The following is a 12,999-nucleotide window of genomic DNA, read 5'->3' as shown; positions in this document are numbered from 1 at the left end:
AGACCTCTCTCGTTCAGATAGGGACGAAATGGAAATCACAGAACCAGACTGGTCAGTGCATAAGGGAAGAAAATCCATACATTTCTGTAAAAAGAAGTTAAACCAAGCACAGGATCCCATGGAACTGCAAAATACAAAGTCCCAGAGAAGGGACAAAACAGAGTCAGAGCATAAAAACTGAGCATGCACGACAGTGGAGGTCAAAAATTAATGTGAGGAGACAGATGTCACCATGCAGAGAAATACAGAACCATGACTACCAAGAGATATATGTATGTGGATGACAGGGATACACATAAACAGAAAATGTATAACGTGAGAACTACTCCACACACATGCGAAATCCCAATGAAATGTAGCATCAACAGCATATATGCGTCGGCAGAGAGAAATGGGCACATCCCCAGGTAGTCAACCATACCCAAAGGAGAAAGATTACCGGGCACACACATAAGGGGGGGGGAGGGGGGGGAGGAGAGGGAGAGAGAGAGGGAGAGAGAGAGGGAGAGAGGGAGAGAGGGAGAGAGGGAGAGAGGGAGAGAGGGAGAGAGGGAGAGAGGGACAGAGGGAGAGAGAGAGAGAGAGGGAGAGAGAGAGAGAGAGGGAGAGAGGGAGAGAGGGAGGGAGGGAGGGAGAGGGAGAGGGAGAGGAAGAGAGAAAACGGAATCTGGGGCAAAAACTCCAGCAAGGAAAAACCTAGTATGCTTGCACTCTCGCTGTGTGGATATCTCAGGACATATATACATAAAGACATATATATGTAAAAATTTAGAAAAATGAAAGACAAGTGGATCTCAAAGAGCATGCCCTAGATAACAGGAGGCCGTACAATAGGTATCAACAGCACTGATGTGAAGCATAGCAGGACATAACAATGTCAAGACACTTAAGCGACATCATCCTCCCCATCGGGGAAGGAAACCTGGTCACCAGTGTGACACGTGGGAATACTGACCCCTACACTAACAAGGAATTCGTTAGTAATTCACATACACAGAGTGTCCGAAGATTGTGTATATAGCCATTAACAGATACTGCATAAGGACATTGAGTATCCTGAAGAAGAATACTACCACCAATAACATCAGCAGAGGCCAGGAGCAGAAGTACCTGAGCCCTTGCGCGGCTATGAGCACAGGGATTTGAGCCTCTGCCTGGGAAGTGCACAGAGAAATAGAGCACCAGGCAACGTGCAGCCGTGACGCTTCTGGCGTAGACTCCACTGCCCATAGGCAAAAACCAGTCAGAGTCTGAGCCATGAGAAAAAACCTAAGCACTTCCCCACACCAGGGAATAAATACTAGACAATACCACCAGAATAGAACACAGCCAAGTCAGTGGCGCAAGGTATACTGCGGGCAGCCCTTGACAGTGAACATACCCAGTGTGTACTCACATGTGGCCTCTGCACAAAACATGGAAAGAAACCACTTCGGAGTGGAACAGAACAACATGCCCACAAGGGACACTTGCGACACAGGCAAAAAGAGTACAGCAAAATGCCGAAAGAACAGCCAAAGGCAAGAAATGAAGAAGTGAACACACCGGGGTGAACCAGGTGTGGCTGAAACCCCACAATACCATGGAGAAGTCTGCATCCATAGAGGCAGGAGAGTGCTACGGACCAACAGTAGACGACAACGCATAAGCTCTAGGAGAGAGGTGAGTCTCACCAGAGGCGACGTCCCACACAGTAGGAAGAGCGGAATGAAGTGAGAAGCCTACAGCATGACCCATAAGACAATTCCCCAAAGAGTCAGAAGATAGCCATCCTAAGAAGACTCCGTGGGAGCCTTCGAAACTTCCCGTGCCAGGAAGAGCAGCTATGTAACAGCCAACGAATACCCCACATAGGGTATGTCACATCCCTATAAAATGTAAGGGAGACCTCTTGAGATGAGCTCGTAGTCAGAGGACTCAAAAAGAAATGCAAAAACAGTTGGCTAGCTGTACCAAATAAGGGCAAAAATGGCTGATTAGCCGTACAGTCCGTCCAGGAAATAACGTCTTGAGCCTATAGACGGATACCAGAAAAGCAGTAACAATACTGCAAACGAAATTAAAAGTCCGCAATGAGTACTATAAACCATGGAAGTCATGGGAATCCAGACATGAGGCGCTGAACCACTGTGTGACTGTCAAAAAGACTGACCCCATCAAAAGGGCAGATCCCTAAGACGCTCCTGAGCATTTTCAGGGAAACTGCCATTGCGCAACCAGGCATGGAGACGCAGAGCAACTGACCTGGCCATAGCCCGACCCACAGAGTCAGTAGTGTCCATGGCTGATCGAATGGAAAACTCTGCCATTTCCGGGCTATCATGAAGTAGCCGGACCAGGTCAGCTTGAGGGCCCTCTGGAAGAGATGGAAGGAGACGCTCGACCGAGTCCCAAAGGGCAAAAGTAGCTCGTGCAAATGTGCAAGACGAGTTCAGGGGCTGAAGGCCCGAGCTAGTGGACGCGACAACATGGTTGCCACACGACTCCAACCAGCGAGACTACCTAGAAGGAGGAAGAGGCGGAGGAGGGAAGGAGGGTAGCGAGACTGAAGCTGCCTGGACTACCAGCCCTAGGATGGAGGGACAAACAGACCGGGTCATCTGGAGCTGGGCGATGACGATGTGCAGTAACATGATCCACAGGGTCCCCCGATGATGGCCTCGCCCAAGCCGCAAGAAGAGGGTCATATAATGACCCGCAAAAGGGCAGCAAGGGCTCCACCTCCACAGCGCCCTGGTGGAGAAGATCCAGCAAGGGATCAGAAGGCAGAGGGAGGCTGCATCTGTAAGATATCTGCAGACTTGCAAACAGCCCTTGCAAATGCCGCACTAGCCTCCGTGGCCATTCTAGGTGGCGACAATAAGCCATCTGTAGGGGATGGTTGTAGGCTAATCCTTCCACCTAACGGGAGAGGGTCCACAGCCCAAGGACCACCATAGGCCTGCCAGTGCCCCATGGGCACCTGCTCAGAGGAGCATCGAAGCAACCCTGGTGGTGGGGAACCCTCAGAGGCCTCATCCTCTTCCACCAACAGAGGAATAGCAGTGGACGGCACCGGCGTCTACCGACGTCGAGACCGTGTCGCCTCGAGGTCGACGACCACCGAAGACTCGTCCGCTCAGCGTCGGGCCGGTGTCGACTCGACCTCCACAGAGATGGGGAACTGCGGAGAGGAACGGCATCAAATCGGAGTCGAGCTCTGCGCTGCAGCCACATCCGGCGTCGGTGCAGAGAGCCTCACATGGCTGTGCAGAGACACCACAGGGAGGCCCGTCAGACTGGGTTGCCCCTCCGGGCCGTGCCCCGACACTGCAGCGACTCCGGAACCAGAGTCAGGGTTCTCGATGTATTCACTTAATATTATTGTTCTAACTGTACCCCATATTTGGTATGAATGCATATATCACTCTTATCCCAGGTAAACACTATCTGTTATTAGTAACACTCAAAGAACTGTAACCCTGCAACCTACCCTCTATCCTACAATTTCACCTCCTTCCAACAAGTAAGCAGACACAGGCCTAGTATTCTGCACTTAAAAGGGGACTCCAACAACACACTGTGAATATCCTTGTCTGACATGCATAGGTTATTGGACACTAATGTTTCCAGCATTAGCCATAAAACAACCAGATCGGTACTTCCAATCCAAGCAGAGCCCACTTCTATGCCACAGTGTACCAGCAATAAGAATCCAGCCTAAACCTTGATCATAGAGATAGACAAGTCCGATCACAGTATAGTCAAGCAAATCAATAATCTCGATTGCTAGAACTGCATTCCTGTCATTCCTAACAAGACCAGCAAGGTTCCCCTTGCCACACACCAACTTTATTTCACTCTAGCCGCGAGCACACAGATCGGCATTCCAGATCGCAGTACAGTCTAGCAAATCGACCATCTCGGTCGCTAGTACTGTCTGCTTGCTCCATACGCGACTGGCAATAGTTTCCTCCTCACACGCCATCTTTTGGATTTTCATCCATAAAGGAGATGGACTAACGCTGTTCTCCTTGTAGTGGCATTTCAACTTGTGGAAATCTGACATTAAGTGCCATGTACTCGCTGATACTTCGCAATATTCATTACCACTTCTCACACGCGGCAAGCAATTATTCACTGCAGTTTATATGCTTAGTATTCATGGGCAATTACTGTCTCTCTACTCGGTTGGTATATATTGACACAGGCCCTTTATATCCTTTCAGACGCTCTTACTGAATAGGACTTTTCGGTTCATCCTTGTCTAACACAGACATGTTACTTGGATACACGCTACCCTTATTGTCGGACTCCCCCATACTCACATGGCTAAGTTGTCTCTATAATACGGTAAAAATAATCTAACAAATTGCGATATCCGTGTACTGCCACACAGCTCTTCCTGCTAATGATTCCCTCCTACACTCCTTTTCACTATCAATACAAAAGAAACCCGAAATACAGCTGTCATTCCTCCCAATAGTGTATCTTATTCCGACTGGGCCAAACTAGACTCCACTAAACTAAATGAGCAGCTCACTCTCACCTTCCCTGAATTAGCACCTGACAGTAACATCGCCACACATCAAATATCTAGCTGGATAAAGGCAGCCATTAATGAACTAGTACCTTTAAAAAAGGTTACTTCCAGGAGAAAATCCCCTTCTCAACCTTGGTTCTCGGATGCCCTAAAATCACAAAAGCAATTTTGCAGAAGGGCGGAGAGAAGATGGAGGACCAATTATGATCCTCTGCTGAAAGGCGTATATAAAACCTCCTTGGCCTCCTACAAAAAACTAATATTAGAAGAAAAAAGCAAATACTTTGTTCAAAAAATTAATGAGGCAAAGAATTCCAGTAAAGAACTCTTCGCTACTGTGAAAAAACTGACAAAAATTGATAGCGACAAACAGGCAGCAATATGCACCGAATTTAAGAGGCTGGGCCAATTTTTCGTAGATAAAGTGACCACAGTTTATGAATCTTTCAAACTATCTGATAAGGTCACACCCACACAGCTACACACAACTCCCAAAGATGTTCCACAACTATTAGAGCATAGCACCTGCTTCCATTTTATACCACCATCAGTGGAACAAATTCTCCAAACAGTCAAGATAACTAAGTCAGGGAGTCTAACGGACCCTTGCCCTCCCAAGTTTATGCATCTTTTTCCTGAGCTTGTGAGTGAGCAACTAGGCAGTCTATTCTCTCACATAATAAACTCCTGCCAATACCCTGATCTTTGGAAAATCACCTCTGTACTGCGCCTCCTGAAAAAACCAAATCTGGACCCACAGATCCCAGCGAACTACAGACCTATTGCAAGAATTCCTTTTGCAGCAAAGATTCTTGAGAAACTACTGAATAAGCAACTGTCCATGTTCCTCTCTGACACCCATGCCCTAGACCACTCGCAACTTGGCTTCCGAGAGGGTCATGGGACTGAAACAGCACTAATCACGGCAGTTGAGGAACTTAGGAACATCTTAGACGCCGGAGGGAAGGCCGCCTTGATTCTATTAGATCTCTCGGCGGCCTTCGACACGGTCAACTACGGCACTCTTCTTACCCGTCTAGCCGAAGCTGGAGTGCACTCGTCAGCTCGATCATTGCTTGCCTCCTACTTGTCTAACAGAACGTTTACAGTAGAGCTGGGAGAAGTAAAATCACAACCTTTCAGCTCTCCATGTGGTGTGCCTCAGGGGTCATCTCTGAGCCCCACTCTTTTTAATCTGTACGTCAAGCCCCTAGCTGCAATCATTAGAAATTGTCGATTTCTGCCAGTCTCCTACGCTGACGACACCCAAATAGTGGTGTCAATTAAAAATAATGTCAGGGAAACGGCAGAAAAATTTCAAGAATGCATGACACAAGTTAATCAATGGATGCAGAGTAATTGTTTAAAGCTAAACGGAGATAAAAGTGAAGTTATGTTGCTAGGCACTGACATGGAAACTTGGTCCCCGGAGTGGTGGCCGCGTAACCTAGGCCAGTGCCCACGTCCAGTAAACAAACTGAAAAATCTTGGCTTCATACTAGACAACAAACTGACTTTTGACGCCCAGGCCAACAAACTTGCATCTACCATGTGGTACATTTTGAAAGTAATAAGGAAGCTCCTGCCTTTTATCCCCTTAGATTCCAGTAAAACGGTGGTAACAGCCCTGGCCTTGTCAAGGCTCGACTACGGGAATGCTCTGTTTGCTGGGATTCAGGCTCAACACCTAGCTAAACTACAACGCCTGCAAAATGCAGCGGCAAGATTGATCCTTGACATTCCCAGGTCTGAGCCAATTACATACAAACTGAGATCCTTACACTGGCTACCAATAGATAAACGAATAAAGTTTAAATCCGTTTGTTTGGCCTATAAGGCCTTCCATGGGATTGGATCTAAGTTTTTGAAAGATCACCTGCGACTGGATGAGCCTTCTAGGACTCTTCGTTCTAGCCAATCAAAACTTATCCAGACTACAAGATACAAGCAGGTCAGGAGGGGGGGGGGAGAAGCTTTCTGCTACATGCAGCAAGGGCCTGGAATCTCCTCCCTATCACAATAAAAAACAGTCCCTCCATCCTGTCATTCAGGAAAGAGGTAAAAACTTGGCTGTTCTCCTCCATGAAGACCAGGCCGTGACATTTGCCAGGTAGTTTTTGTCTCTGTTTAGCGCCAAGACGCCCATGGGCACACGTGCGCTCTATAAATTTTTAATCAAATCAAAAAATCAAATCACAATTATGTTTCCTCTCTATAGCGCCCGGCTGGTCCCTATTTAAGTACTACCTCCCTCATCACACTTCCTTTGGGTGTATGCACTACATTCTGAAAAGACATCCATTTTAACCCACGTATTGTAGTTGCATCCTTTTCCAAACTCAATTGATCACCTACCATTTTCCATTTAGGTTAATTATTCCCCTTTTTATTTGATTTCAGGTGTCACACTATTCATAGGTCCTGATGAGACCTCATATCTCTTAAGAGGTCAAAACGTCATCGACACAATTGCAAAGCAAGCTATTATACACAGTCTCCGTCATGGTCACAGGAGACTGTGAATGTTCACTGCAAATTGATTGTTTGGTTGCTTTTTGCTTTTCTGTATTTCTTTGAAACCTTCATATATGTCACTTTAGTTTATATGTTTCACCTTTCACCTGGGACAGCGAACACAGTTCTTTAAACCCCCTTTGTTTAGACTTTTATAACTTAATATAAATTACAATACATTTTACCTACTGGGCTCCATATGTGCTTTTTTGAAAATCCATACATCTCCTACTAAATTATTGCCATTGTGCTGATTTTGCATCATTACTATAAATACTAGGTTTATTTTCATACTAATTCCACAGGTACCATTGTTTTCTTGTAATCTAATATGTTCAATTGCATTAGTATCAAAAGCTCCCTCCTTAGGCCAGGGACATGTGAATGCCTTTGTGTGTGAGCGCCATTCTAGGCAAAACATCTTAAGTTTTGTTGCCTATGTGGGGAACCTAGTTTGTATGTGTTTTAATGGGGAGTCTATGATAACTCTAGTGGTTTTGTGGAAAAAATATGATGTAACTCTTTTGTGGGATTCTTTATTTTGATCTAATCGTCAGGACAAAAATACGTTGGGCACTCTTACAGTTTTATGCACTTCGTGGTAAACTCTATCTACAGATGCATTAAACAATTCAATATGAACATTTCAATAAACACAGATAATAATGCATAGGAAGGGCTGCAACCTAGGTAAAAGAAGCTCAATTGTTAAAAACAGTATCTGAAAGCTATTAACTTTATGAACTAAATACAGTTTGCAAGAAATAACAGAGCTCTCATATGAAGTATTGAGACCAGAAATAACAGAGCTCTCATATGAACTATTGAGACAGACAAGAAAATTCAATATTTAGGACAATCTCTGATCAACTGCTGTACAAAATATAGTTTACAATAAATAACTGCACCATAACATCACATGTACATTAAATCAACTTAACAAAAACTGACAGAAAAAAAGATTGCTTTGGCAAAAATCTCTTAGGCTGCTCATAGCGCATGCGATCCTGTGAACAGGGAAAGCTCTGCAGGGTACACAGTGCTAAGTGAGCCTGATAGTCTGCCAATATCGGCTCAGAGACAAAGGTAATGGTAATAGATACAGAAAAAGGAATAACTCGAGAACCACACACCCCTCTTGGTCACACACAAGTTACATTTAGTTTACCAGGTTCAGATCTTTTTCCCTAAATGTCCTTATCACACCCAGGGGCCAAGCATACAATTTGTGTCACGCCAAGCGGTGCACGCGACCAACACCTCTCACTCCATTGATATCAACAGTGTTAAGAAACCAGTAGCACTGAGAAACCTTTTTAGACTAAAGAAATATGAGATTGAGGTGCCAACTCTCCCGAATCAGGATAGCTCTATCACAAAAATAGCGTCCTGGGAGCCATAAAGGGCTATAATTAAATATTCACTTTCCTAGAGAGCTGACTATCGAAAAAAGGTAACTTCTGTGGGATCGCCCTGGAGGCCGCCTTGCGCCGACTCAGCTAGGACATATAAAATAGGTAATATGCCAGATTCTGTCAGTGGCAGGGTACTCAGGTTATCTTTTTACGTTTCTCCCTAGTATACCATATGCCAGATGCTTTAAAATTAGGTTCTGATGTAGCCTCTTACCCTCCGTAATGGCTGCTTAAGGGCGGAACTCCGACCTGCGGATTCAGTTGAACTTTAAATCAACTGTGGTGTCTGCTCACCTTCCTTGCTGCGCAAATGTGATTAAGTGTAGGCGAGGTCTCCTTTCTTTGGCTGCAGTCGGGTTTGAGGAACCAATCGGCTCTGAAGGTGGATCATCAAAATGTTGCTTTAACATGCAATAACTTGAAAAAACAAGAGACAAGAGGTGTTTGGGAAAACAGGAACAGTTTGCTCAATTAAACAGAGCGGCTGGGAGAACGGTTACAGGCACAGGGTCCGAGGACTGTCTCAATTTACAGTCGATCTGGGACTTTCTTATATACAGTTCATCATAAGCAAAAAAGGTTTCCAGCGCTTCTTGTATGGTGAGGAATGTAAGTTGCTGACTGTGGAGTCATAAATTAATTGTATAATGGATAATACAGCAGAACCTCGACCTTGCGTTAACATAATGCGGCCAGTGGGTAACGTGTCTAGATGTCCGACATGAGGGGGGGCGCGTGATCACTGCGCGTGCTGTGGTCTGATTGACTACATGCCCCTAATTATATAGACTCTGACTTTATGGCATTTTAGGAGCGTGTGTAAACCCCCCCAGCCATGTGTGCTTTATTGGGGCCAATCTCCCTCGACCACTGTAGTGTCGCTGCGCCTAGCTGTGGGATTGCTCAAAGGTTTCCAGTCCGAGCGTTTGTCTGCCGGCTACGCGCTACCCCACCTGTGACACATTAATAAATCAACCTCAGGACTAGGCCTCAGTGCTTGCCTAACTACGTATTTGCGAGTCGGGGTTGATGTAGAGTTCACAATGGGTGAATATGTTAATAAAGATGCGATTTTGTTCACATAAATGAATGTATTGTTTTTGATATCAGCATCGACTTTTTCAATATTAACAAGCTAAGCTCTGGTCTGCATCAAAGGGAACAAATAAAGAAGCTCTAATGTCAACATGCAGCAGTGTCCCCTGTCTCCTGCCTGGAAGAAACCACCAGCTAACACGAAGTGCTACTGCACGAGTTTCCAGATCCAGTGAGCTGACTGGAGCAATTCAAACGATGACGAATCTGTGTAGCCATCCAAATCTGAAATTGACGGGTCAGAAGGAAAGAAAGTCAGAGTGGTGCAGCTGGTCAATGAGTGACCAGGCCTCAACTGTGATTAATCTTCACAGAATTGAAGACAGTAACATGCAAGGGTATAGAACAGAGGGGAACTTAGCGTGGAATGTGAACCTGTAGAGTTCCCACTTGCCCAGGTATTGGATGCAAATTTTTGATACATTTTGTTATTATGCACTTAAAAGTAAACAAAAAACTGGCCACGGATATGTAATGCTCTCTGACGAAATCTCATGTTCTGCCTAACAAACAGTCTTGGGGTTGTGCACTGGTGAAAACATACACATTTTAAACAGCGCTTCAACGAAAATCCTGCTCTCATCTACCAGTAAAATAACTCCGTAAGGCAACAACTGAGGGTCAACCCTTCATCTGGTGAGGAGAAAAGTGAAAACAACACTGCAGCCACCAATACATAAAATAAAAAAATGTTAAAATGCACACACAACCATAAGAACAAAAGAACAGGTATGCAAAATATATTGGACTTACTTTGACTCTTACCCAATGAGCTACATACCACAGCCACTGTCAACTAAGATCTGCAGTCAGCAGCCATTTTACTTTACACCAGTGCAGAGGGCTACCTACACATGGCCCAATGTATTTTGTGTACTTCTATGTAAATATTTCCTCACACGTAGTCCTGCACGAAATGTTCAAGCTATCAGTCTGTGGTACGTTAAGAGCAACACAATAACCCTAACTTAATAAGAACATTGAAGGGTTTGCTTTCCAAGTGAAACTGTAAAACCATTTGGAGTGGAAGGAGGGAAGCATGTTCAATAAGCGATTGCCACACACCAGCTGCTGAAACATCCACATTATCTCACCTGGTGGGTCTTGCTGTAGGTGTACAGATAAGCCAGCCTGTAGAGGCTCTTATAGTGCTGTGGGAAGCGGCTAAGGCACAGGCGGAAGGCGCTGGTGCATTGCTGTGTCAGGACATTGCACCGCTCCTCAAAGTCTGTGGGTAGACTTTGAGGGTAGTCAGGAAATTCCCCGCACGGCTCTGATCTCTTCCTGGAGTCCCACTGGGCAGGAGGTGGTGGAACAGGCTTCGAAGTAGTGGAAACTGCCATTTGTACACATGAATCAGGAAAGACTTTCTGGCCATTCTCTCCACTGCACAGAATTTCTGATATTTCTGCTGTCTCTTCAGGCTTTCCTGCAAACCGAAAAAATATAGATGCAATTCAGTCATTTCCACTATAAACCTGTTGAAATAGCAACTAAACTTATGTCGAGAAGCAGCCTATTGCACAACCTGCGAGAATACCTATTACCAGCTTCCAGGACTGTGAATGGTACAGTAAAGACACCAGGGTGTTTCAATTCAGTCACTCTTGCCGAGAGCAAAGTAATTTACATCAACAAATTCACAAGCCAACCTGCACTCAGACTACACTGAGCAATCTTACCAAAATACCCCACCTCTCACTCGACAGTCACACCAATGTATCCAAACTTGCAAGCTTTGAAATTCTGTTTGGCTTAACTAGCAGTGAAGTCACAGCCTTCTATCCTTATGCAAGACCTATGAAGGTCCACCATTATATGTACACCCTAAATCTAAAACCACATCCACCACCTTTATGGTATAACCATAACAAAGAAATGTCAACGACTTTGCAGTTTAGTGCACCGCAAAAGTGTTTAGTCCTGTTAATATAGTACAAGGGTATGGTTGAAGTCAAGGGTGTGCAGGGCCCTCTCTCCTACCAAGTCTTGATGAGGGAAAAAGAAAGGGAGCTCTATGGTCTAGTTGAGGTAGACCGTAGACACCACCTTGGCAAGGAATGCATGGTTAGTTCGGAGGACAAACCTGTCGTTACGAAATTGAAAGCTTGAAAGAAAGGCTCCTCTGCCTGCAGCTCGCTATGTGTCTTAAGAATATCAGCGACAAGGAAGATGACGTTCCAGGAGAGAAATTGTGAGGGGCATGAGTGTAGTGGTTCAAAAAGAGGACCCATGAGTCTAGTAAGGACAACACTAAGGTTCCAGATGTGGGCATGTGCTCCCTATTCAGCATGTAGGCTGCAATAGATGCAACATGAAGGAGTGTGAAGGTGTAAGTTAGGCCTGATTTTTGCAAGTGGAGGTGACAGACAATAACCTGGACTGCAGGTTTAAGAGCCCAAGTGCTTGAAAATGCAGTAATGGGGAATCCAGCTTGTCACTAGGATGAGAATAAGGGACATTTGCTGAAGCTTCCGGACCACATACAGAGGTAGGAGAGGAGGAAAAACGTAGGCAAAGATCCCTGTCCAATTCATTTGCTGAGCATTGACCATGGTCTGTGGGAATCTGGAGAATACGTTTTGGCACTTTGCTTTTTGGGTGGTGGTGAAGAGGTCGATCTCAAGGACCTCCCCGCCCCAATGGCAGAAGTACAAAAGTAGGACTTGTAGGTAAAGTTCTCACTCATGGACTTGCTGCTGCATCCTGCTGAGCAGGTCTGAAGAGTTGTCCTCTCTTGGAAGGTACTCTGCCAGTAAGTGTATCTGATGGTAAAGTGCTTAATGCCAAATGCTGTACACTACTGTTGATAACTGCGGTGAATGTGTGCCACCTTGCTTTTGGAGATAACACATGGCGGTCATTTTTTTGTCTTTATGAGGACAAATTTGTGTTGAATCTCCTGAAAAAAGGTTTTGAGAGCTAACTGGATAGCCAGGAGCTTGAAGTAATCGATGTGGAGACCCCTTTGTTGTGGTGACCACATCCTTATAATTCAAAGATGAATAGGTGGCTGGGAGAAAAGAGCGCACACACTTAATGTAGACACAAATCAAGAAGTCTCAATCAATCAAGGAATCACGTAATGGGTGCTCAAGAAGGGAGAAGAGCCACCATTCATTCTTCTGTAGGATCAAGTCCAAATCATGTGTAAAGCTTCAAGCACTCCCAAATAATTCAACATAGAGTTGCATAGTAAATGTTCCTCAATCCGCCTTTATTTTATCAAAAGCGTCTCTCAAATCTTTGCCATGCCAACAAGTGTTTCATCTATGCTAATCAAGAATATACCAGGGCTATGTATGCAATTACAAGGTCTCCATGTATCTAGTTATCCAATTCTTTAGCGCAATCAAGAATTATGGGCGCAAAGTGGTCAATCTAGACACAATTGTCCCGTCTCTAGGAAGGGTGCTACAGAAATGCACAACACATGTGGACTGCCACGCCCTA

General features: G+C 45.1%; 1 protein-coding gene across 8 annotated transcripts in view; it reads right to left on the bottom strand.

The window, feature by feature from the left end:
• The window catches only part of CABIN1 (calcineurin binding protein 1), a 1,566,474-nt gene that overhangs the window by 766,418 nt on the left and 787,057 nt on the right, over positions 1 to 12,999 (bottom strand). For all 8 annotated transcript variants that reach the window (XM_085634628.1, XM_085634623.1, XM_085634621.1 and 5 more), the window contains one exon: positions 10,641 to 10,975. In XM_085634628.1, coding sequence (XP_085490754.1) covers positions 10,641 to 10,975 — 335 coding nt within the window. The remainder of the gene's footprint in view (positions 1 to 10,640; positions 10,976 to 12,999) is intronic.

Source organism: Triturus cristatus, chromosome 11 (assembly GCF_964204655.1).
Source record: "Triturus cristatus chromosome 11, aTriCri1.1, whole genome shotgun sequence".
Lineage (NCBI taxonomy): Eukaryota > Metazoa > Chordata > Amphibia > Caudata > Salamandridae > Triturus > Triturus cristatus.
The sequence above is the reverse complement of the archived record's forward strand: the minus strand, read 5'-3'. Positions and strand labels throughout refer to the sequence as shown.